Raw genomic sequence first — 26993 nt, forward strand, 5'->3', positions numbered from 1 at the left:
AGCTCCCTTGATCTTCTCTCTGACCCCGCCGCCTCCTCTGTACCAGCTTTAGGATTCACTAGCTCACCCCCTGGCTTGTCTACTTCTCCTAGTCAGGTGAGTCTCACTAATGTGCTTGGCCTGCTGTGGAGCACAGGTGGAGTTCTCCCTCAGTGAGGTCTTGGAGTTGTGCAAGCGTGGGAATCAGGGGTGGGACACTGAGTGAGGATCTTCAGGGTCGCCAGGAGTGAGTCCCTTGCCCCACTCTGCCTATACACTCAGGAGTGGGGCTCCCAGCATTCCTCCCAGCCCCTCCCAGCCAACTGCTGCCTTGCCTGGGAGCCAAGTGATCAGCTGTATCTTCTTTGGCCATTATTACCACAAGCTTCTCTTTCTGCCTTGGTCTCTCCTCCCCCTCTCCGTCACCCCCCCTCCCCTCCCCTCCCCTCTCCCTCCCCCTCTCCCTTTCCTCTCCTTTCTTTTTGCATCCCTTCCTTCCATCTTCCCTCCTCCTCCACTCCCCCCATATAGCCCAGCAGTTTGGGCACAAACTCATGATCTTACTGCTTCAGACTCTCAGGTTTTACACTAGTCATGCCTGGCTCTTGATGACCTTTAGTTTTGTCTTGTTTTTGCCAGTGTGAGCTGACTTCTTGATACTCCTACCTGAGCTTAGTGTCGCTGAAGAACAGGGAGCAGATCTCCTTCAGAAAAGTTGCCTGGTGGCAGCAAACCTCCCCATAGTCTCTCTGCTGTCAGATTTGGCTGCTCCAAAATTTTCCTTTTCTTCATATGATGCTTCTGATAACAGAAGTTATTCTGAGGCTCCTAGTACCAGTCCTACTGTGTGACTCTGTGTTTAGGCATTATAACTTCTCTCAGATAGGATGGCCTTGAGAGCATGGGTTAGATCTAATCTATTACAGCACCAAGTATTGCTTCATGTACTTGTGCCTAGCTCCAACTAAGCTCCTTCCTGTATGTCTGCCTGGCCTTGCTGAACACAGTAGATCAGCCCAGGATAGCCACACATGCTTCCTGCCTCTGAGCCTTTGCCCAAGCTGTCCTTCGCTTCTGAGATGATTTTCCTTCCTCACTGTGCCAGCCAAGGCCTCCCAACCCTTTAATGCTCAGCCCAAATGCAACACCTTTCACCTAGTCTATCTGAATCCCATTCCCATTGGAAAGTCCTCCCCTCGCCCCTCCCCCCACTCTAGTCCTCATCTGTCCAGTGGCAAAGCCTGCACCCAGAGCTCTGTGATGGTTCCTCTTCACTGGCAACTTGACTAGATTTGGAGTCACCTCGAAGACAAACCTCTGGATGTGACTGTGAGAGGGTTTCCAGAGAGCTCTCACTAAGGAGAAAGGCCCATTTTATATACGGACTTATGGGCTGGCATCCTAGACTGAATAAAAACAAAAACGAAAATAAAAACAAAAACAAAAACGAACAAGGAAGGAGAGAGCCTTTGTTGGAGTTTCTGGAGATCTCAGAGAGCTGTCACTTATCGAGTTGCCTATGAGATCTGGAGTCAGTCACTCCAAAAGTAGATGGAGGTAGCCTGGGCCACCAGGGGCAAGATCCTGTGGTTAAGGAATCCCTGGGCCTGCTGCTCTTATCCACTGAGCTCTTTTGCCCTGGAGAAGCACACTTGTTGGAGGTGGCATATTGGGTATCATATTTCTTTCCCCTTATTGTTTCTTTTTGACACAGGGTCTTGCACTAAGCCTGGAGCTCACTGATTGGGCTTGATTTTCTGAGTAGTGTGAGTCTCAAGGATCTATCTATGTCCACCGAGTTGGGATTGTGTGGGTGCTGGGATCTGAACTCACGTCCTTAGGCTTGCATAGCAAGCACCTTATTGATGGAGCCATCTCCCTGTCCCAGACTCCTTTACATTCAGCCTAATATGTTACCTTGTTAAAAACATAACAGCTTTGGGCTGAAGAGATGGCTCAGTGGTTAAGAGCACTGACTGCTCTTGCAGAGGTCCTGAGTTCAATTCCCAGCAAACCACATGGTGGCTCACAACCATCTGCAATAGGATCTGATTGATGCCCTCTTCTGGTGTCTCTGAAGAGAGTGACAGACAGTATACTCCTATACAAAAAATAAACAAATAAATACATCTTTTAAAATATATATAACAGCTTTATTGAACTGGAAGTCATATATGAAGCTCATCTTTTTATATAGTATAGGACTCAGTGTGTGTGTGTGTGTGTGTGTGTACACTCACTGATCCTCAGTACTTAAAGAGGACTGGCATCACCTTCTGAAGAATCCCAACCCCTCCCCCAGCCCCTGGTGGTAATCTTTCTTCTGTCACATGGGTTTTCACACAAATGGACTCATGTTTATGAGGTGGCCTTTTGTGACTGGTTTCTTTCACACTGCACAATGTTTTCAAGGGCCATGGTGATGTAGCATGCATCAGTACCCCTACAGAGCATGGTCACTGTATGGGTCTACCCTAGTTGGTTGGTCCATCCATGAAATACAAATGCTTTTAGTTTTAAGGAAGTACAAATTATCTATTTTTGCTGTATTTTGATATTAAGGGGGAAAAGAAATATTTTTGGATGGATATCTGGGTCCTGTGCTCCCTTTCACCATCATGAACAAGGCTGCTCTGAACATGGCTGTGCAGTTTTTTTGTGTGAACATTTTAAATTCTTCAGCACTGCAGATCTAACAGTGGATTTACAGAATCAGTGAAGTCGCAACTCCATTTTGAATCTTTACAGGCTTCATCAAACCATTTCCCCAAGCAGAGGCTATGATGTTTCAGGATGGTGTTTCTCTGTTTCTTCAGGAATGCATGCTGTTATCTGTCTTTTTATTGGACTGCTCCTGGTGGGCTCATAGTCTCATCTCATTGTGATTTTGATTTGCATCTCTCCAGGGACTTTTCATGTGTATAGGAATATGCATCGCTTCCCTGGGAAATAATGACTCAAATCCTCTGCCTTTTAAAGTTTTAATTGGGTTGTTTGCCCTCTTATTGCTGGGTGTTAAAGCATTTGCAGGGACTGAGAAGGTAGCTCAGTGGAAGAGTATTTGTCTAGCATGGGAGAAGCCATAATTCAATTTCTAGCACTGGGTGGCTGCAGCAGCAGTGGGTGCTGCTGCTGCTGCTACTGAAGGAAGATAAAATATTGTAACTTGTGAGTTTAGGAGCCCACAGCCCTGGCCTGGGACTGAGAACAAAGCAGAACAGCCCCCAGGCATGCCAGGGCAAGGCTGTTGTTAAGGCATTCCTAAGAACAACTTGACTGTAAAGATAAAAAGGTATGCAAGGACCAGCAGGGCTATATTATCTAAGTCAATACCATCTGGCCAGAACCTCCCCTCTGTCTATTGCTCCTTGGAACCAGGTCAAGTCATACACCAACTGGTTGCTATGTGAACAAAGATAAGCCCCCAGCCCACAGGAACAAAGTCCTGATGCCCTTTCTGTTAATGTTTGAATAAGCCAATAGTGTGTCGCTATGCTGAGTTCCACACCCCTAAGCCCCTTACCCCATAAAAACCCCTAGCTTTCGAGCCTCGTGGCCAACATCCATTATCTCCTGTGTGAGATGCATGTCGATCCGGAGCTCCGTCATTAAACGTCCTCATGTAATTACATCAAGAGATGGTCCTTCGTGATGTTTTGGGTGCACACCGAATCGGGAATGGGGTGGGGGTTTCCCCACTAGATCTAACATTTTGGAGGTCCCACCGAGATCTGCATGACACCCAAGAACCCCGAAGGACCCCTTGGAGGTACGTTTGTTTGTGTGAGTCTTGTATGTTGTCTGTTGCCTAAGTGTGTAAGTGTGGCACCGCTGAATTTGTGTCTTGGTTTTGTGCCTGTATTCTGTCTGAAAATCTGGTGAGATCCCAGTTTCGGTTTTGCGAATGCTCCTGTGAGGCCAGCTCCGGGAGGGAGAGCAGAGTGGATAAGGGTAGTCGTGCCCAGGTGTCCACTGTTCATTCACCCTGGGAGACGTCTCAGGAGGAGAGGGGGAGGACCAGGGACGCCTGGTGGACCCCCGAGGGGAAAGTCAGGAGATAAGTTTTCTCCTTGCCGATCTGTCTGGTTATGAGATCGTGGGTTTGAGTCCCACCTCGTGCCCTGGTTTTTCGGTTTCAAGATCGTGGGTTCGAGTCCCACCTCGTGCCTTAGTTTTCCATATGTCTTTTTTTTCGCTGTTGCTGTCTTGTTTTTGTTGTGGTTTTTGTCATGGGACAGACTGTGTGTGTGTCAACCCTTTGTCTCCTTGGACTGACTTTGGGACAGAATTTGTCAGTGATAGTTAAAAAAAAAAAAATCGCGGGCCGAGGGAGCGGCCACAATGCTTGCCACAGCTGGGGAGGGGCCGACTACGGCTGCCGCCCCTCATTTGCTCCTCCCAGAGTCTGCCTGCACTCCCTTGTGCCCACCTGGCTGCTCGCTCTGCCACCACCGCCTCCAAGGGCTTGAGCCAGGAGGGCGGACAGTGCAGCGAGCACCGAGCACCAGTGTCTGTCAAGTGGTTGAGTGGCCGCCTCTGCTGCCTTCCCCCCTCCCTGCCAGTGTTTGCCTCTCCCAAGAGCCTACATCTCAGGTTCCCTGGCAGCTTCTCATTTCCCTGTCCCTTAAATCCCGTCTCTCTAGTTAACAGAAAGACTGCTTTCACTTTAAGATAAGTACCAGTGCAGCTAGCTCTGAGAACTGCACTCCCTTCTCTGCCCCATGTGTTTTCTCAGGCACTGCCCTGAGGTGCTGGCAGTGAGTCTGTTCCAAGCTCCCCATCCGCCCACGTGGGGCTTCTGTCTAAGGTAAGGAGTATCTTCCAGTCTAACTGCCAAGCTCTGATGAGGGTCTCCTCTCTGTGGGACTACCCCAACAATCTGACCGAGGTAATAGAAAGTTACAGAAGTTAAGAGAAGGACAGGGTAAGTCGGTAAGAAAGTTAGCATAAGTCGATAAGAAAGTGCAGAGGAAGAGAAACAAAAAAAAAAAAATTAGAGGTCTGCAAAAAAAAAAAAAAAAAAAAAAAAAAGAGCTGAGAGCAAAGCTTCAGCAGAATCAGAAGAGAGAGGTTAATGGTGAAAAAAAGTAAAAATAGAGATAAAGGAGATTAGAGAGGTCTGAAATGAGAGAGATACTCTAAATAAAAAATATTTAAAAGAAGAACCAGTAAAATGAGGCTGACAAAGACAGAGACCAGAATCAGAATCAGAGATGTGCTGTGAGACAGAAAGATAAACCAGGGTAGAGGCAAACTATGAGAGAAGATAAGTGACAGAATATAGATGTGATAATTAGATACATCCAAAGGAAGCAAAGACAAGGAGGAGAAACAAACAAACAAACAAACAAAAAAAAAATATATATATATATATATATATATATATATATACAGAAAGAGAGAGAGAGAGAAAGAGAGAGAGAGAACATTATATGAGATCTCTATTACAGTTAAGGAACAGGAGCAAAGAGAGGTAAATGACAAAGACTAGAACCTAGCAAAGTGGCACATGTTAATAATGCTAGCACTTAGAAATGATCTGTAAGAGATAGGAAGCCAGAAAATTAAAAAACAATAAGAGAAATGAAATGCTGGCCACAAAAGTCAGGGAAACTAGAAAGCTTAGTACCTGGCAACAAAAGAAAGGTTTTGACTAAAGATCAATGTGTTTACTGTTAAGAAAAAGAGCACTGGGTGAGAGACTGCCCTAACAAAAAGAAGAGGAGCCCCCTCATGACCAAACCCTTCACCTGTTCCTGGCTAAAAGTAAAGAGATAGCAAAAGGAGTGCTAACACAGAAGCTGAGTCCTTAGAAGAGACCAGTGGCCTACCTGCTAAAGCAGCTAGAAAAGAGACTGTGTTTCATATTCCTCCACCAACCAGTGCAAAACAAGCTAGAGAAGTTCCTGGGCACTGTGGGCTTTTGCAAACTGTGGATTCCAGGTTTTGCTAAATTAAAGAGATAAACAGCCCTTCGTATAGAAAAACAAAGAACAACCTTGGATGGCCTTGGAAGCTATTAAGACTTCCCTAATGTTGTCCCCAGCTTTGGGACTCCTAGATGTGACTGAGAACAACAGTATTGCCAAAGAGGTTCTTACTCAGAGATTGAGACTCTAGAAAAGACCTGTGGCATACTTGTAAAAAAATTAGACCCTGGTGACTGTAGGATGGCCTGCCTGTCTGCACATAGTGGCTTCTGGTCAAGGACGCAGATAAATTGACTCTGAGACAAAACTTGGCACATGCCCTAAAAAGTGTGGTTCAGCCCCCCTGATTGATGGCTGACTAACGCTCACTTGACTCATTACCAGACTCTGTTGTTCAATTCTGATAAAGTCACTTTTGTCCCCCAAGTCTGAACTCAGCTATCCTGCTCCCAGACCCAAACTTTCAGCAGGTTCTTGCTGAGGCACATAGGTGACATGGAGATCTGACAGACCAGTTACTAGATGGTGCAGATGTTACCTGGTTCACAGACTGGAACAGCTATCTCGAAGAAGAAAAAAAAAACATACTGGAACAGTTGTGGTAACTGGACAGGCCCTGCCAGAGGACACATCGACTCAAAAGACTCAACATCTACACAGAGCTGCCTCACTGCCAAAGACACAGTTTAATGGATGCAGATAGTGATGAACTTCACAGAGGCTGGTGTTCCAAGGGTGCGGTCAGCCACGTGTGCATTGTAGTGGGGAGTGCCCTCCTCCTTGTAACCTGTAAAGAGATATCATGCACTGCTCTGGTGTGACTATGGTTTCTGAGCAGCTGCTGGACTTAATTAAATGTCTCTCCGTGGGTTTCTCTTGGAGATAATGGCCCATGTAAATCCCTCATCCACCTGCAAAGCAGTCCCCCTAGGTGTGACAGCTCCTGCCTGATCCTAGCCCTGCTTCTGTCTGGAACCCACCCACACATGAACAGGCTTCTAATTGAATGGTGGCTTGCCAGGCCTTCCCACATCATTAGGATTCATCAACATAATGCCCTGGCTCCTGCCACAGTTGCCCAGCCAATCACGGGCCACCTTGACCTCAGGAAGGAGGTGACTTGTGATGTGAGCTCCTGCTGAGACCTCTGTTGCATCACTCTCACATGAGAAGGGGCTCCAGAAGGACTTGCCAACAAAAACATGCAGAAGCCTGCCATCAAATATTGATAAAGGCAAAGAGGAGAGGACTATGTAAATGGATTATCAATGGCCAGGCCTGGCTCTCAGGCTCTACATTCAGGGAAGGGCCTTCATGGTGGGCTTTGCTGTTATTGTTGTTTTTAGATGAAACTCCTTATTTGACTTATTGACTTGAATTAATTTTTATTGCTTATTTTCTTTATTTACATTTCACATGTTATCCCCCTTCCTGGTTCCCTCCCTGCACACCACCCCCCCAAACCGGATGCTAGCAGCCAACCATTGGACTGAACCCAGGTCCCTAACAGAGGAGTTAGACAAAGGACCGAAGGCTGTTGTTTTTAAACAGGGGCACTCGGGTTTATTTTTACTTTGAAACACTTTGTGGAGCATGTTTGTTAGATTGGGCTCATGAGGCAAACAACACAGGCATTCAAGGCCAGAGCTGCTAGCTTTCCACATGGGTGACCTGCCTTCCCAGGAGGAGAGGGTAAGGCCTGAACCACATGCTTCTAAGGCAGCCCAGGCTGGGCCTATAGACTGCAAGCCCTAGAGGCAATGAGGAATGGGGATGGGAAGCAGGTATGTGAGACAAGAAACTTCTGGAAGATTTCTTACCTTTTGAGCTTAGTGAGACCTTTGAGAAAGTTCTGATCTTTCAGCAGCATTGTGTTGTGTTACTTAGGGCTCTTACATGTCTCCTTTTATCCTACATGCGCCTGTGCCCACCCTGTTAGGAGACAGTTTCCTGAGTTCAGTCATCTCAGAAACACCTTGGAATACCTTGCTGACAGGGTCAAAACTGAGTTTATGTTCCTAGGCTCCAGAACCTAACTCCTTCCTGTTCTGCTCCTTCAGGTGTTCCAGGTTTGTCTGATGGCCAGTGGAGGATGTAAAGAGGGAAGACAGCTGTTATCCCTTTATGTAAACTAAGGAACACAAGTCATAAGTGTGCTGCCTGTCTTGACTAATTAATGTGTGCTACTTGCCCACTCCTTTGTTCCCTTAGCATTCTCAAATTCTGGGTCAGAGTCCAGAAGGGGACCTGATTGCAAAAGCTAAATCAAGGACCCTGAACCAGGTGACCCAGATAAGGGCCAGAATGTCACCAATGTTAACTTCCTTGTTAATTTCCTTGCTTAAGCCCTTATGTCAAAATTGGTCAATGCAACAGCCCACCATTGCTTTTTGTTTCCATTCTATAAAAATGTTGTACAGTCTCCATTCAGGGACACAGTTCAGATCATGAAATAGCCACCTTCCTGAGCACTCAGAAAATAAAGCTTTCATTTTTAAGCTTCAAAAAAAAAAAAAAGGCACTATCAATCACAGGTCATTAATATCTCTCAATATAAATAGACTCAATTCCCTAATTAAAAAAAAAACACACACACAAGCAAATAGAATGGATGTGAAAACAAGATTCACCATTGTAGTGCATACAAGAAACACACGTCAGCAATAAAGATAGTCATTACCTCAGAGTAAAGTGCTGAACCAAAATTTTTCAAGCAAGCAGACCTAAGTATCAAGGTGGGTCAAACCAAGACAAAACCTTCTAATATCTAATATTATAGAGTTTCAAGCAAAGGTAATCAAAAGAGACAGGCTTCCCTGTATGAGTATGCTTTATACTCATCAAAAGAAAAATCTACTAAGATGATATCTCAATTCTGAACATCTATGTTTCAAACACAAGGACAACCACGTTTGTAAGAGAACACAGTTAAAGCTTAAAGCACACACCAAACCCCACAGATTATTAGTGGGAGACTTCAACACGTCTCTTTCATCAAACTACAGGTCATTCAGACAAAAACTAAATGGAGAAATAATAAAACTAACAGATGTTATCAATCAAATGGACCTAAGTATTATGTGTAGAATATTTCATCCCAAATCAAGAGCATGTAACTTTTTCTCATCACTTTCTGCAACTTTCTCCAAAATTGACCATATAGTTGGTCACAAAGAAAGCCCCATCAGAGATAAAAAATAAAATGACCCCTTGCATCCTATCAGAACACAGTAAGTTAAAGCTGGACTTCAACAACAACAGAAAAACCAAAAAGCCTACACACTCACGGGAACTGAACAACTCTCTACTCAATGATCTCTGGGTCAAGGAAGAAATAAAGAAATGAAAGATGTTCTAGAATTCAATGAAAATGAAAGCACAACATACCTGAAATTTAAGGGGCACAATAAGAGTGCTGCTAAGAGGAAAGTTCATAGCTCTAATGGCCTCCCTAAAGAAATTAGAAAGCCCTCATTCTAGAAATTTAAAAGTACATCTGAAAGCTCTAGTAAAAGAAGCAAACACACACAAAAGGAGTAGACAGCAGGAAAAAAATCCAAATCAGGACTGAACTCAATCAATTAGACACAAAGAAAACAACAAAAAGGATCAACAAAATCAAGAGCTGGTTCTTTGAGAAAATCAAAAAGATAGACAAACCCTTAGCCAAACTAAAAGGCATAGAGACAGTATCCAAATAAACAAAATCAGAGGTGATAAAGGAGACATAACAATAGACAATCAGATAATTCAACGAATTAATAGGTTTTATTCAAAGACCTGTATCCACAAAGTTGGAAAGTCTTAACAAAATGGACTTTTTTTTCTAGACAGATACCACTTACCAAAGTTAAATCAAGACCAGGTAAACTATTTAAACAGTCCTATAATCGCTGAAGAAGTAGAAGCAGTAAAAGTCTCACAACCAGCTCTTACCCTCTTGCTCTCTTGCCTCTCTCTTATCCCTTGTGCCCCCTCTCTCTCACTCCCTTCCCCTCTCTCTCCATGGGACCATGGCCAGCCTCTATGTCTATACTGTCTCCTTCTCTCTGCCTTTCTCTGACTCTGCTACCCTCTTAACTCCCCTCCCCATGACTCACATAAGCTCCATTGTGTACAACAACAACAACAAAAAGTCTCACAACTGAAAAGCCCAGGGCCAGATGCCAGATGGTTTTAGTGCAGAATTCTACCAGAACTTCAAAGAAGAGCTAATACTCCTCAAACTAGTCCACAAAATAGAAACAGAAGGAACACTGCCCAACTCATTGTATAAGCAACAGTCACCCTGATACCTAAATCAAGAAGCACTGAACATTGAAAGAGAGCTTCAGACCAATTCCTTTTATAAACATTGATGCAAAAAAATACTCAAGAAAAGACTCGCGAAACAAATCCAGCAGCACATTAAAAACACCACCCATCATGATCAAGTAGACTTCATCCAGGGATGCAGGAATGATTCAATACATTGCTAGGGATTCTTCTTAAAGATAAAAATGTTTTTAAAACAGAGTGATGGGTACATAATTTTAATGACATACTAAGAAAGCACGACTAGATTGTATACTTTCAAAGAATGAACTTAGTACATAAGTGTATTACATACCTGTAAACGCATTATTATTGAAAGATAAATTATGTTTATTTCATGTGTATGTATGTCTTGCCTACATGTATGTGTGTGCACTGTGTGCATGTCTGGGCCTGTGACGATGCAAGAGGATTTGCATAGCCTATAATTGGTACATGTATGTGTGTGCACTGTGTGCATGTCTGGGCCTGTGACTATGCAAGAGGATCTGCATTCCTATAATTGGCTTTGAAGATGGTAGTGAGCTCCCTGTAGGAGTTACTGTAGGTTGCAGGGTTTGTAGCTGATAGATATTGAGGATTTCCTTTGTCCTCCAGTAGTAAATAGGTTTCCTTCCCCTCTTATGAACTCTGGTTAGTAGGGTGAAGAGTCTAGTTAGACCCAGCTCAACCTATTGCACTGTGATGACAGAAAGGTTACCTTCAGAAATCAGTCCTAAACATCAGATTGTGTAGACCACCCAATAGTCTTGGCACTAGCCTGTGCTGATAGTTGAGGCTTTATGTAGGACCCTTTGGTTAATGACTCAACAGGCTGCAACCCATTCCTGTTACTGGAGGTGTAACTTGGTGGCACAGGATGTGTAGTTGGAGCCTTGTCTCCTCTGTCAGTTTTTGGCTCCATTTGGATCCCTTGCATAAATGTATAGGAAGCTGCTAGAGTAGCGGGTTTCCATATAGCTTTTCAAAGGGCCTTTAGTGTTTGTGGTTCCTCCCTTTATTTCCTACTTTACCTAGGTCTGCATGCCAGGGCTGTGGGTGCTTGCATAACCAAAGGAAACTGACCCTCTACATTATCAGGTAGGAATCCCTGGGCAGCCAACATGGGTGACCTGGATACAATGGAGAGACTCATCAACTCCAGTCAATATCATGTTGATGAATATAATAGGAGGGGCAGGTAACAGAGCCTGAAAGAGGTGAGGGCTGTGGAAGGGTGTACCCCATGCCTCTACCTGTCTCTCCCAATTGCCTCTTATTAAACCCTCCTGCTCTAGCTTTTCTTTCTCTCTTTATAACACTATACACTACTTCCTCTTCCTTCTCCCACTGGTTTCTTACAAGATAGTAATCCTGTGTGGTTATTTAGATCATAGTTCTCATCTCAGATCCTTAACCATTAACATCCTTAAAAGAGGCCACATAACATATTTGTGGTGTTGGGTCTGGGTTTGGCAACACAAGATGATTATTTTTGCCCCATCAGGCCAGTTAGGTCCACATATTGGCAGGGCTGCAGGGATGCAAAGGATCTGAACCATCACCTAACTCCCCTCAGTATTCCCTTTGAAGGCCATGCAGGTAGATCTAGTGCAGAGTCAAAAATGACAGTGCTTTGCACAGGCACTGAGGAGGGTGGGCTCCTGCCACTGCAGTCTGAGGCAGGCATGCATAGAGCATACACATCATAGATAGCACCATTGTGTGCTCAGAGCATGTCACGGTGGTGGTGCTAGCAGAGCTGTGCTGCTGCTATGTGCTGAAGTACAGTTCACTTTACAGTGAACTGGCTGTGGTCTCCAGCTTTGTAGATAGAAGACTTGAGTTTTTTTTCATTAATTATAGAATTTTGGAGTCAGTTATCAAGGGAAGGGAAGGGAAGAGAGGGAAGAAGGTTCGTGGGCGACCCTAGGCTCCAATAATGGAGGATGACATCATTTATGATCTGCAGACAATGAACATCCCCAGAAGGGGACACTGGTACACCCGCCTGTGGCATTCATGTCTGGGCCTTTGTTGCATGCACTCTAAGAAAAAGAAATTTCCCCTCTACTTGATTGGCTATGATCCTTTAGGTCCTTTACAACTAGCGGCCAGTGTGGGTGACCTGGATAAGGTAGAGGCATTAATCTGCTCCAGTCAACATCATGTGGATGAATCTGATAGGAGGAACAGGTAATGGGGCTTGAAATTGTTCGGGGGGGTGTGCACAGAGGTGGGTGGGATCTGTCAGGTATACTCAGAGATAAACAGGGAGAAAAATCAACTTTCAGGGCCACATCCTAATGGAGGAGAGATGGCATGCTTAGGTTCATTTTCACTGGGGTCCCCTGCATTGTCTACGTGTTTAATGCTCTTAGGCATATGAGACCTGCATACCCTGGAACACCAGCTCCTAGGCCTTAATCAAACTACATCATTTTATTTTTATGTTACACTAAAACATTGAAGGCACTCATGCACAGCAACACACACACACAGAGGATTTGTCTATGTGCATTTTCGATGTACCATGTGTGACAGAATCAGGTACTTGGTCCCCTGGAATTGGAGCTATAAACAGTTGTGAGCTGCCATGTGGGTGCTAGCAATCAAAGCAGAGTGCGCTAGAGAACATACCTAGAGCTGGTAACTGCCAAGCCACCTGTCTAGATTTGTCTCAATATATAGACCATTAACACTAATATACAACACTGAAAAATTTATCATAAGATAAATCGTCAACTGAAATGGAAAAAATCACTACGAAATCTTAGATCAATATGACCCATTTTTGCTAATGGATCAAAGACATTTTGAACTGGAACAATGACACAGTCCCCCGCCACCACAAACCCCGGTTCTCATCATATGTACATGTTATTTGTGCATTGATACACATGTGAAGGGACTGACATTGTCTTCTTCCTACTTTTCTGTGTCCCACACATGCAGAACTAAGTGTGGGGTGATCAGAGAAATTGCCACTTGACGGTTCTCTTCTGCCACATTGTGGGTTCTGGGGACTGAACTCTGGCCATCAGGGCCCCTGGTGGGTTCCACCCAACGGTCCCTCAGTTTTAGAGACATGTTCACTCACCCAAATCCCATGGTATGTTTGATTTACTCTCTTGGAGCACATTGATTCTCAGACTTGCAGGCAAGTAAGGTTTGGGGATCCCCTTATCCCCACATCTTCTCTCAGGTTTTCAGGGCAAGTGTTTTTACCAGTTGAGTTTTACCAACCATCCCAGCCCATCATTCTTATTTCCTATTTTTAGATCGTACTAGGTTATGAAGGGGAATCAATGACACAACTGTATATTTTCTGTAGTCCACAAGCTTTTTGAACATTTTGTAGTTCAAAGAGAATTTAAGTTGGAGCTTCATATAAATAATAGATGAATAAATTATAAATTATAGTTTGAGATATTCTTTTGCTTAATGAATGTTTTCTTTAAAAACACTGAGTTGTCCAACTGTAGTTTTCATTCTGTCAGCCCATTCATTCCCCACACATTACTTAGATATCTACTGTGTAGAATACACATTCTGCTATCTCTCCAGATCTTTCCAGTCTTATACCATTATGTTTTTCTGCCCAGTCAAGCTTCCTTACATTCTATAAATTTGAATGTTAAATGAGCTGAAGCATGCTCATTGGAACCCTAGTTTCATTGTGCTTATAGCCTTTTGAATATCAAGCATGAGAGCTAGGATGGCATAGGTTATCACCTTGTAGGGATATTGACCCAATTTTGGTGTGAGTCCAGGAGCACATTGACCATTTTATAGCAAAGCATGAGGTCCTGCTTTGCTACCATTTAGTGCCTGGATTACCATGGATACTGTATCTATTACCTAAGGACTAGGCTGTGCTCCTGCTGCTACCAGGTATGGAAACACTACTCATGGGCATAAGAAAATGAACTGTAGAAATAAAAAACAAACAAACAAACAAAGAACTGATGGCTGAGGTCTTAGAGTTTTGTTTGTTGTTAAGAATTTCCATAGATACAAGTGATCTGTATCATTGCCATTTACCTGTGGACTGTGCCATATTTTGTTCAATGTAAGGCACAATGGGTTTCATGATAACCCTTTATTTTGTAGAAAAACAAAGTTAAAAATATTGGCAATTATAGTTGCTAAAGAGTAGAAATGATGAATGACATTCCAATGCTAGAGAGGCTAAAATGTGACTGAAAAGAGACAGTGAGACCAGTGTCACTGGCCACTATTTAGGATGAGTTGGGAGGATTATCATGTTCAAGACTTGGTTGGTGAAAAAGAGTTATTTTTAAAGAAATGTAAACTTCTTTGATTAGAAAAGTTTTATATGTGTACTGTTGATAGAATCCTCTTTTACCTTCACTGAAATGTTGTGTTTGTTATAACAAGGAAGAGAAACCATTATCATGATGAGCAAATGCTGAGCTCTCAGGATCTGTAAATGCTTGTAATGTTCTAGCAGAGTTCTTGTCCATCCAAACTGAAGCCTCACAGCAGCCCCGGGTAAGATAACAGCTATGCTTAATCTCCATTCTTTGGATCTGGAAATGGAGTCATGGAGCTTATAGAAATCCCAAGTAGTCACAAGTGAGTACCAGATATTAGAGTAGGATTTGAATTCATGCTGAGATCAACTTACTGGGAACTTTTCTATGATTCTTTGTACAGGAATGAAGGTCGTGAGAGAACACCTACCTTATGTGGGGACAGCCATGCACTATATCCCTAGCACAGTAAATGAACATTTGCATTGTCATAAATGAATAGGGCAATTCCAGTTATTTTCTTACATCAGAAGAAAACTAGCTTCATAGTATGTGGTGCTTAAAGGAGATGGGGCTTTTATTTAGCATTCTGAAATGTCCCTATTTGTCCTTTCCATTTGCAGAACTCCACTGCATTATGCATCTGCCCATAACCATCCAGACGTGGTGACACTATTATTAGAACATAATTGCAACATTAACATCCGGGATGATGAAGGCTGCACAGCCTTGATTAAGGTAGCTATTGGCCATCTGTTTTGATACGAAATGGACTAGAGGTTGTCCTTGTTTGCTTTCTGTTGCTGTGATAAAACACTGACCAAAAACAACTCAGGAAAGGAAATGGTTATTTGGCTTACATTTACACATAATAGATCATTCTGGAGGGGAACCAGGGCATGAGCTCAAATCAGGAACTGGAGGGAAGAAATGAACTGGAGTTCACAGGAGAATGCAGCTTTTCCATGGCTTTTACCAAGGCTTGCTCAGGTGTCTATTTGTTGTTGTTGTTGTTGTTGTTGTTGTTTTGTTTTTTAACAAAACTGATGACTTTGTCCCAGGCATGCCCCAACTCCTAAAACCTGGACTTTCCTACTTCTATCTAAATTAAAAAATAGTCCACATAGTTGCCCAGAGGCCAGTCTGATAGAGGCATTTCCTCACCGTGAGAATCTTTCTAGGTGTGTTGAGCCTGTGTTACCCTGGCAAAAAGAAAACAAACAAACAAACAAACAAACAAACAAAACCAACCAACAAACAAAAAACCTAACCAAACAACTAATCTCTGCACTGCAGCAACCAACTAGCACAGCCCTGAATTCTTAGCATATCTAGGTGTGTTGGCAGAATCCTTAAATTCTACCACTGGGAAAGAGATGTGGTGGGGAGATTATAAAGTTAGGCAAGCAAGCCTGGGGGTTTTTAAAAGAACTCGTGTCTAAAGAGAGTGATAATATGCAGAACTGAAACTCTATGTTTTATTTAAGGGAAACTATTCAGTGCAATGGTAGAAACATCTCTCTTGACTTCCTTGAATTTAAGATGTATTTCTTTGTACAATTTTACAGGCCATCCAACGAGACAATGTGGATTGTGCTTCTGTATTGCTCAGACACAATGCGGATCCAAATCTGATAGATTTCAGTGGAAACGCAGCCCTACACCACGCTATATCCAGGGGTAATGTAGGGATTGTAAAAATGCTCCTTGAGCACAACGTAGATGTTGAAGCCAAAACAGAGGTAAAGAACACTCAACTTCATTCTCAGGGCACCTCTAGCAGTGACAAGCACATCTATTTTCTACACGCAGAAGCTCAGCATTCTCACTGAATCTCTTCAGAGGAACCCTTTTATTTCCTCCAAATATGTTTTTTCATATTTTTTGGTAGTTCATTCAAAAAAAAACACAGCATAGTGTATTTTGTCTCAGAATTGGCCTTGATTTTAAAATCCAAAAATAAAGGATTTAGGACCATACAAACATCACATATATACAGACAATAAAAATGAATTCATTTCAAGTTAAGTGATTGTAGAAGAAATAGAAATGTGTTGCTGCAAAGAAGGTACTGATATGTGTTTGGCTCAGGATGAGGGTAGACTGGAAAACGAGAGAGGTAACATGCAAATTAAGAAATTTGGTCATTGGAGAAAATAGGCCAAAAATGTTATTTAAGGTTTAAAAAGTTTTGATGTACATGGGAGATGCTGTCCAGTTTCTGAGATAAATTCTTAGTTTAGAAAAGAAATATATTTGAAATACAGGTTGAGAAACTCTGCTACAGAGCCCTCTTGAGCACACTCCTTCAACAGGGGCACAGCAAAGTATACTCTGTATTTCAGGGCTGTGGCAATGGAGGCCCCACTCCATGGAGCTAAGAAGATTGGAATCCTTGAGTGTTTGGGGAGAGTTCTGGAAGGGAGTGGTGTTATAGGCAGTGTTGGACAGGGAAAAGGTGTATCAAAGGGAAAAAGAGTGTGTGGGAAAGTGCAGCAAGTGTTGCAGGGTGAATGATCCCTTGTGACTCTTTTCAGTGTCTATCTATCTTCACAAAATCTGTGATGAACAGATTGTTGAGAAACAAGTAGTTTTGTAAAATGCAATATTTTTTTCCTTTATAGTATGGCTTGACACCGTTGCAGCTTGCAGAATTTGAACAAAAACCTGAAATGGTAGAATTTTTAGCAGCAAAGTGTGCAAAAAGGTACAGTTTCTTCCTTTCTTCAATCTTAGTGCTGCTCTTGAGGGTGACAATTGCTTAAGTCACGAGTATTAAAATGATAGAGAGATTGTAAGAAACTCAGAGGCACATAGTTAGGAAGCTTAGCACACATGTAGTGGGAGCTGGAAAAGAGACAGTTTCGCCACAACAAAGAACAGCATGCACCAGGGATCACTGCCTAGTTCAGTAGTTCACCTCATGAGCCATCCACCAAGCCAAAGGATAACCATGATCAGTTGCTGCTCCACCGCCATTGTATTTTTACTTTTGAAAGTGTTTGTCACTGAATGAAGAGCCATAGGTGTCATTGGCAAGTGTTCTAGGATGGATAAACACCCACAGTCCCTAAGCCTGAAAACTTATAACCTGTGACCCCAAAGATGACAGCATAAGCCATTTCTTTAGAATTATACCATACATGATCACAGGTACCAAACAGTGTTTCCAAATGATGTGTGAGTTTTGAAATGTCCAAGTCAGCAGAAAACTACCTTTCACTGGGAGATGTTCTTAAACTGTCATAGCACAGGTACCCAGCAACTGTGGTGATTCCACAGTTCAAGACATTTCTCTTCCACATTTCAGATGGAGCTTTCAAAGTGGATATATAAGTAGTTCATTTCTTTCTGCAGAGTCTAGTACTTTATTTAGCATTATAAATCTTGTACTGAATTCTGTGAATATTTATCTCTTACAATGCAACATGCTTTTTCCATATGGAATACATCTGTTTACGCTGAAATTTTCTGTTTAGTAGACATGTATACCTGTTGTTTATGTTGAGCCATTATTTCCAAATAACAGTTGGTTCTGTGATTTAAGACACTTTTCAAAACTTTAATGATTTATGTAAAAATTTAATTTTATTTTTTTCTTATTCATGTTTACATCTAGCTCACTGACCCCCTCCTGCTCACCCAGTCCCACAGTCTCTCCCTGCCCCTCCTCCACTTCACCTCTGAGCAGTTCAGGACTCACTGTATGTCCAAAACCTGGCACTTCGTCTCTCTCTGAGGACAGAAAAAGCAGCTCAGCTAGAAGAATAAATCTGAGGTAGGATGAACAGCTTTTTTTGATACCGGCATCCCAGCTGATTGGGACCCATATGAAGACAGACATAGCTTCCCCTTCTCTACATAAGTGCCCGGAGATGTCCGGCCAACCCATGTTTGTTCTTTGTTTCATTGTTCCATCTCTGAGTGCCCTGAGGGTTCAGGTTATTTGATTCTGGTAGTAGGTCATCCTCTAGAGTTCCTATCTCCTTCAGGCCTGGAATCCTTCCTCTTAGACTTCTATAAGTGTCTACAGCCAAACCACCCTCAGCATGCCCAATCTTGTCTTTAATTCTTTTTAATGTGTGTGTATGTGTGTGTGTGTGCGCGCGCGCACGTGCGCATGCACTTTTGTTTCTGTTTTAATTAAGAGCTAACTATTCCTCATATTTTCTCTTGAGAAAAGGTGGGAGGAGAGCAGTGAGCAATCATAGTCAATTGCTGAAAAGTGAATTCAACATTTTCTCTAGTCCTGTTGGCCCATGCATTGCATCCCAGAACTTGGGAAGTAGGACATAAACAGATTTCTGTGAGTTAAGGCCAACAGGCTCCATAGAGCAGTTTTCAGACCAGCATGGATACATAGTGAGACCTGATTCAAAAAAATATTGTTTGTAAACATCTAAAGCAAGATAGAGAAGGGACACAAATATAAAGTACTTAAAACACTTACTAAATGTTTTTCTTATGAATAGCACAATAATGCTAACTTTAAAATCTATGTCACAGCACTGAATCATCAGCTCAGAGAACTAAAGTGAAGCATGTGAAGTTCAACAAAGGTAAGGTTTCTATAGTGAATATAAATATGGTATATAGTAGCCAGTCCTATTACTCTAAATAAGAGTAGAGATTTAGCTCCTTTTCCACTGAGTCCAGACAAGGCAGCTCAACGAGCAGAAAGGAATCCAAATGCAGACAACAGTGTGAAGCAGTCCTCCCTTCCGTTTATAGTTTATTGTGTACATTTGTTTCCATCCTCTGCTGGATGAACCCTCTCAGCTGAGTTATCCTAGGCTCCTGTCTACAAGCATAGCAGAACATCATTAATGGTGTCAAAGACTGGCTCTCTCCCACAGTGTGGGTCTCAAGTTGGGCCAGTTATTGGGTGGTGATTCCCTTAATCTCTGTTCCATTTTAATCCCTGAATATCTTGTAGGTAGGATAAATTTTGGTTTGATGTTTTTGTGAGGGCATTGGCATTCCCCTCCTTCCACTGGAAGTCCATCCTGGTTACAGGAGATGACTGCTTAGGCTCCATATCACCTGCTGCTAGTTGACTCACCCCTATAGATTCCTAAGAGCCCCCACTGTCCCTGGTCTATGTTTCTTCACAGAGGTGCCTCCCCTCAGGTATCTCTTCTCCCTGATACCACCCTACTCTTGCTCCCCACCTTAGTTCCCCTCTCCATCTCCCACAAATTTCCCTCCCTAAATCAAATCCTGATGTCTATTTTATTTTCCCTTCTGAGTGAGAATCAAGCATTTTCCTTTGGGCCCTCATTTTTTAGCTTCTTTAAGTCTGTGGATCTTAGCATGATTATTCTGTACTATATGCCTGAAAAAGTACTCACTTCTAAGTGAGTACATACCATGCCTGTGTTTGAAATATCAAATCTCACCCATTTGCCTGCAAATTTCATGGATTCCTTGTTTTATACAGTGGAATGATATTTCACTGTGTAGGTGAAATATCATTCACACCACATTTTCTTCATCTATTTTTCAGTTAAAGTCCATCTCGGTTGTTTTCTGTTTCTGGCTATGACAAATAAAGGTTTTATTAACAGAGTTGAGCAACAGTCCTTGAGATGGTATGGTGGAACATCTTTTGGGTATATGCCCACGAGTGGTAAAGCTGTGTCTTGAGGTAGAACTATTCCCAATTTTCAGAAAACAAAAACAACAACAACAAAACCTGCCAAATTACTTTTCAAAAGGGGTTGTAAACATGTGCCCTCCCACCAGCAATGGAAGAGTGTTCCCCTTGCCCAATATTCTTGCCAGCTTGTGCTGCTACTCGAGGTTTTGATTTTAGCCATTCTGACTGGTGTAAGATGGATTCTTCGAGTCCTTCTGATTTTCATTTCACTGAGGACTGAAGACTTTGAACATTTAGGTGTTTCTCAACCTTCTGAGATTCCTCTGTTGAGAATTCTCTGTTTAGCTCTTTACCCCATTTTTAAATTGGTTTATGAGTTCCTAACTTCTTGTGTTCTTTATATATTTTGGACTTTAGTTCTCTGTCAAGTGTATGGTTGGTGGGTATCTTTTCCCTATATGTAGGCTTCCATTTTTTCCTATTGAAAATGTCCTTTGTCTTGCAGAAGTTTTTCAGTTTCATGAGTAGTCCCTATGTTTCAATTATTGATCTTAGAGACGGAGACATTGGTGTTCTGTTCAGGAAATTGTCTACTGTACCAATGTATCAAGGATATTTCCCACCTTCTCTCCTAGTAAATTTAGTGTATCTGGTTTAGTGGTCTAGAGGTCTTTGGTGCATCTGAACTCAAGTTTTGTGCTGGGTGATAAATATGGATCTATTTGCATTCATCCTCATGTAGATGTCCAGTTAGACCTGCAACATTTGTTAAAGATATTTTTTTTCTTTCTTCCATTGTATGACCTTTATGTCAAAATCAAGTGTTGGTGGGTGTGTGAACTTATTTCTGGGTCTTCGATTTGATTCCACTGATCAACTTGTTTGTTTCCATAGTTATACCATGCAGTTTTTATTCTGATTGCTCTGTGATATGTCTTGAGATCAGGGATGATGATACATCCAGGAATTATTTCATTATATATAGTTATCTTGCATTTTTTTGTTTTTGATAGGAAGCTAAGAATTGCTTTTTCATATTCTGTAAGTAATTGTGTTGGAATTTTGATGGGAAATGTATTGAATCTGAAGATGGTTTTGGTAAAATGGCCATTTTCACCATGTTAATCTGTCCATCCATGCGCACAGGAGATCTTTCCATCTTCAGATGTTTTCTTCAACTTCTTTTTCAGGGAATTGAAATTTTTGGTAGACATGTCTTTCAGTAGGTTGGTTAGAGTTATACTGAGATATTTTAGATTATCTATGGCTATTGTGAAGAGTTTTGTTTCTTGTCCCTTTTATCTTTTGTATAAAGGAGGGCTACTGATTTCTTTGGGTCAATTTTTTTATACAGCCATTTGCTGTAGGGGTTTATCACCTTTTGTGTAGGCATTCTTTGGTATATTGTTTGAGGTCTCTTATGTATGTGGGCAGCCTTGTTTAGTCTCTTAAGTTTCTCTCCATTTAAGTTGTTGGCTATTGGCTTGTCATATATTACCTTTATTTTGGTTGGATGTGCAAATTTTATCACTGAAATCTCCAAGATTTTCAACATGAAGGGGTGTTTGAATTTATCAAAGGTTTTTTTCAGCATGCAATGTGACAAACATGTGAATTTTGTCCCAAACCCCCACCCCTGCCACATGCAGATATCCATTCATTCTCATGGCCATCAGGTCAACTCCCCCGTGTCTCCCTACATCTGATACTGAAACACCCCATTTCCCTGACCATCCCCACTCCCACCAAGTTCTCTCCTTCCATTTCGCTCCTAGAACTATTTTATTCTCTGTTCTCAGTCAGGTTCAAACAACCTTGTTTGGTCCTTACCTCTTGTTTATCTCCTTTTGGTCTGTGGAGTATGGTATGGTTGTCCTCTACTTTATTACTAATATCCATTTATAAATGAGTACAAACCATCCATGTTTTCGGTGTCTGGGTTACTTCATTCAGGATGATATTCTCAAGTTCTATCCATCTGCCTTCAAAATTCATTATGTCTTTACTATTAATAGGTGAATAGAATTTCATTGTATACACATACCACATTCTCTTTTGCCATTTTTAAAGAATAATTATTATTTTTAAAATTCTATGTGCACATGTGACCCTTGAAGCCAGAGGAAGGCATTCTCCTAGAGTTGGAGTTGGAGTTTTAGAGACAGTACTGACAACTGAACTGCAGTCCTCTGGAAGAGCACTGGGCATGCTTAACTGCTGAACTGTGTCTCAGGACTATAATTCTTTTTTTTTTAATTTAATCTAATTGTTTTCACTTATTCACTTTATTTTTTGAATGTACTTATTTATTTTCTTTATTTGCATTTCAAATTTTATCCCCTTTCCTCATTTCCCCTCCACCACCCCTACCACCACCACCACCACCCCAATCCCATCCCTCCTGCCCCTGCCCACTAACCCACGGACTCCTGCTTCCGTGTCCTGGCATTCCCCTACACTGGGTCCCATCACAAAACCAAAGGCCTCTCCTCTCCTTGATGTCCCACAAGTCCAACCTCTGCTACATATGCGGCTGGAGCCATGAGTCTCACCATGTGTACTCTTTGGTTGGTGGTTTAGTCCCTGGGAGCTCTGGAGTTACTGGTTGGTTCATATTATTGTTCCTCCTATGGAGCTGCAAACCCCTTCAGCTCCTTGTGTCCTTTCTCTAGCTCCTCCATTGGAGAGCCTGTGCTCGGTCCAATGGTTGGTTGTGTGCATTCACCTCTATATTTGTCAGGCACTGGCATAGCCTCTCAGGAGGCAGCTCTATTAGGCTCCTGTCAGCAAGCACTTGTTGGCATCCACAATAGTGTCTGGGTTTGGTAACTGCATATGGGATGGATCCCCAGGTGGGACAGTCACTGGATGGCTTTTCCTTCAGTTTCTGCTCCAAACATTGTCTCTGTATCTCCTCCCATGGGTATTTTGACCCCCTTTCTAAGAAGAACCGAAGTAGTCTTCATTCTGTGGTCTTCATTGTTCTTGAGCTTCATGTATTCTGTGAACTATAGTTTGGGTATTCTGAACTTCTGGGCTAATATCAACTGATCAGTGAATACATACCAAGTGTGTTCTTTTGTGATTGGGTTACCTCACTCAGGATAATATTTACTAGTTCCATTCATTTGCCTAAGAACTTCATGAGGGCTGGTGAGGTGGCTCAGTGGGTAAGAGCACACCCGACTACTCTTCCAAAGGTCCGGAGTTCAAATCCCAGCAAACCACATGGTGGCTCACAACCATCCGTTAACAAGATCTGACTCCCTCTTTTGGAGTGTCTGAAGACAGCTACAGTGTACTTACATATAATAAATAAATAAACCTAAAAAAAAGAGTTTAAAAAAAGGCTAAATAAATAAATAAATGTATATTAAAAAAAAAAAAAGAACTTCATGAATTCACCGTTTTTAATAGCTGAGTAGTACTCCATTGTGTAAATGTACCACACTTTCTATATCCATTTCTCTTTTGAAGGACATCTGGGTTCTTTCCAGCTTGTGACTATTATAAATAAGGCTTCTATGGGCGTAATGGAGCATGTGTCCTTATTACCTGTTGGAGCATCTTCTGGGTATATACACAGGAGTGATATTGCTGAGTCCTCTGATTAGTACTATGTCCAAAATTCTGAGGAATCACCAAACTGATTTCCAGAGTGGGTGTACCAGCTTGCAATCCCACCAGCAATGGTGGAATGTTCCTCTTTCTTCACATCCTCACCAACATCTGCTCTCACCTGAGTTTCTGATCTTAGCCATTCTGAATGGTTTTCACGAGTCTAACATCTTGAGTTCTTAGTATACATTGGATACTAGCCCTCTATCAGATGTAGAATTAGTAAAGATCTTTTCCCAATTTGTTGAGTGCTGTTTTGTCCTATTGACAGTGTCTTTTGCCTTACAGAAGCTTAGCAATTTTATGAGGTCCCATTTGACAATTCTCGATCTTACAGCACAAGCCATTGCTGTTCTATTCAGGAATTTTTCCCCCTGTGCCCATATCTTTGAAGCTTTTCCGCACTTTCTCCTCTATAAGTTTCAGTGTCTCTGGTTTTATGTGGAGTTCCTTGATCCACTTAGATTTGAGGAGATAAGGAGATAAGAATGGATCAATTTGCCTTCTTCTACATGATAACAGCCAGTTGTGCCAGCACCATTTGTTGAAAATGCTGTCTTTTTTCCACTGGATGGTTTTAGCTCCCTCGTCAAAGATCAAGTGACCATAGTTGTGTGGATTCATTTCTGGGGCTTCAATTCTATTCCATTGGTCTTCCTGTCTGTTGCTATACCAGTACCATGCAGTTTTTATCACAATTGCTCTGTAGTACAGCTTTAGGTCAGGCGTGGTGATTCCAACAGAGATTCTTTTGTCATTGAGAAGAGTTTTTGCTATCCTAGGTTTTTTGTTATTCCAGATGAATTTGCAAATTGCCCTTTCTAACTCAGTGAAGAATTCATTTGGAATTTTGATGGGGATTGCATTGAATCTGTAAATTGCTTTTGGCAGGATAGCCATTTTGACAATATTAATCCTGCCAATGAGCATGGGAGATCTCTCCATCTTCTGGAATTTATCATCCTTTGAAGGACTGGATTTATGGAAACATATTCTGTAAATGTGGTTTTGTCATGGAATACCTTGGTTTCTCAGTCTATGGGAATTGAGATTTTTACTGGGTATTGTACCCTGGGCTGGCATTTGTGTTCTCTTAGGGTCTATATGACATAAGCCCAGGATCTTGTGGCTTTCATATTCTTTGGCGAGAAGTCTGGTGTAATTCTGATAGGTATGCCCTTATATATTACTTGACCATTTTCCCTTACTGCTTCTAATATTCTTTCTTTGTTTTATGCATTTGGTGTTTTGATTAATTATGTGACAGGAGGAATTTCTTTTCTGGTCCAATCTAGTTGGTGTTCTGTAGGCTTCTTATATGTCCATGGTCATCTCTTTCTTTTGGTTAGGGAAGTTTTCTCCTATAATTTTGTTGAAGATATTTACTGGCCCCTTAAATTGGGAATCTTCACTCTCTTCTATACCTATTATCTTTAGGTGTGGTCTTATCATTTTTTTTCCTGGATTTCCTGGATGTTTTGGCTTAAGAGGTTTTTTTTTTTTTTTTTTTTTTTTTTTGCATTTTGCATTGTCTTTGACTGTTGTGTTAATGTTTTCTATGGTATCATCTGCACCTGAGATTCTCTCTTCTATCTTGTGTATTTTGTTGGTGATGCTTGCATCTATAACTCCTGACCTCTTTCCTAGGTTTTCTATCTCCAGAGCTGTCTCCGATTGTGATTTCTTTTTTGTTTCTACTTCTATTTTTGGATCCTGGGTGGTTTTGTTCAATTCCTTCGGCTGTTTGGTTGTTTCCATGTAATTATTTAAGGGAATTTTGTATTTTTCTCTTTAAGTTCTTTTACCTCTTTTCCTGTGTTCTCTTGTATTTCTTTAAGGGACTTATTTATTTCCTCCTGAATGTCCTCTATCAGCATCATGAGATGGGATTTTCAATCCAAATATTGCTTTTCTAGTGTTTTGGGGTATCCAGGACTTGCTCTAGTGTGAGAACTGGATCTTGATGATGCCATTTAGCCTTGTTTCTGTTGGTTAGGTTCTTGGTCTTGCCTTTTTGCCACCTGGTTATCTCGGGTGTTAGTTGGTCTTGCTGTCTCTAGGTTGAGCTTGTTCCTCCTGTGGGCCTGTAAACCTGTCAGCACTTCTGGGAGACCAGCTCACCCTGGTAGGGCCCATGCACAGAGGGCTGTGGAACAGCCCCAGCTCCTGGGTGCAGATGGAGGCAGGAAGGACCCTGTCTCATCTGCTCTACTGCTTGTGCATTGCTAGCTGTGTTCTCCCCCCCGCCCCCCGTCCCCTTTAGCACCTTTAAAGTAGGATTTAAGTTGTAAATGTGAGGGCCCTTTAATTTGGGGATTCAGAATTGAGAAGTCATCTTGGTGTGTTTTTCTTTGATGAGTATGAAATATCCTTCCCTGTCTCTTTTGATTCATTTTGGTTGAAAGTCTCTTTTATTTAGATATTACAATTGCTCCTTAGCTTTCATCCTGAGTACCTTTTCTTGGGAAAACTTTTTACAGTCCTTCATTCTTAGGTAATGTCTATGTATGTTTGCCAAGGTATGTTTCTTGCATGCAGCAGAATGATAGATGCTGATTCCACATCCAGTCTGTCAGCTTATATCTTTTTATTGGGGGAGATGAGTTTACTGGTGTTGAGAGATATCAATAACCAATGATTGTTAATTCCTGTCATTTTGATGTTTGTGGAGGGAAGATGATTATGTGTTGAGAACACCAATCAATTTGGTGTTTTGTAAGCTTTTTCTACGTTGATAGGCATTCTTTCTTTAGTTTGGGTGAATTTTCTTCTATGATTTTGTTGCAAATATTCCCTTGTCCTTGGAGCTGCTACTCTCTTCACTGTTGTTCATTCCCATTATTCATAGAAGGATTTTTTAGAGTGTCACAGATTACCTGAATACTTTGAGTAAGAAATTGTTTTAGGTTTAACATTTTCTTTTGTTATATCATCTATGCCTGAGATCATCTCTTCCATTATTTTTGTTCTGTTGGCTGTGCTTCTGTCCCTGTTGTCCTTCTTAGGTTTTCCATCTCCAAGGTTCCCTGAGTTTGTATTTTCTTTACTGTTTCTTTTACCATTTGCAGGTATTGAATTGTTTTATTCATTTTCTTCACCTGTTTGATTCTATTTCCCTGTATACCTAAGGGATTTATTAATTTCCCCCTTTAAAGTCCTCTATCATCTTCATAAGATTGGATTTAAAAACATTTTATTGTGCTTTGCTTGTGTTAGGATATCCAGAGCTTGCTATAGTAGAATACCTGGGCTCTGGATGTGTCATATTGATTTAGTTCTCCTTGATTGTGTTCTTAT

General features: G+C 41.8%; 2 protein-coding genes across 7 annotated transcripts in view; both read left to right on the top strand.

Annotated features, from left to right (window-relative positions):
- The window catches only part of LOC147002524 (cadherin-11-like), a 271038-nt gene that overhangs the window by 19705 nt on the left and 224340 nt on the right, over positions 1-26993 (top strand). For all 4 annotated transcript variants that reach the window (XM_085844155.1, XM_085844156.1, XM_085844158.1 and 1 more), the window contains exon 5: positions 1-96. The gene's annotated coding sequence lies outside the window, so the exon portion shown is untranslated. The remainder of the gene's footprint in view (positions 97-26993) is intronic.
- The window catches only part of LOC147002525 (uncharacterized), a 239771-nt gene continuing 224415 nt past the window's right edge, over positions 11638-26993 (top strand). For 2 of the 3 annotated variants that reach the window (XM_085844152.1, XM_085844153.1), the window contains exons 1-6: positions 11638-12398; positions 15103-15217; positions 16048-16221; positions 17104-17186; positions 18099-18257; positions 18986-19038. In XM_085844152.1, the coding sequence (XP_085700278.1) occupies positions 12145-12398; positions 15103-15217; positions 16048-16221; positions 17104-17186; positions 18099-18257; positions 18986-19038 (838 nt within the window). In that variant the 5' untranslated portion in view covers positions 11638-12144. The remainder of the gene's footprint in view (positions 12399-15102; positions 15218-16047; positions 16222-17103; positions 17187-18098; positions 18258-18985; positions 19039-26993) is intronic. The other variant, XM_085844154.1, reaches the window with a different exon arrangement.

The sequence above is a fragment of the Mus caroli genome, unplaced genomic scaffold (assembly GCF_978045245.1).
Source record: "Mus caroli unplaced genomic scaffold, Mus_caroli_1 scaffold_10, whole genome shotgun sequence".
Lineage (NCBI taxonomy): Eukaryota > Metazoa > Chordata > Mammalia > Rodentia > Muridae > Mus > Mus caroli.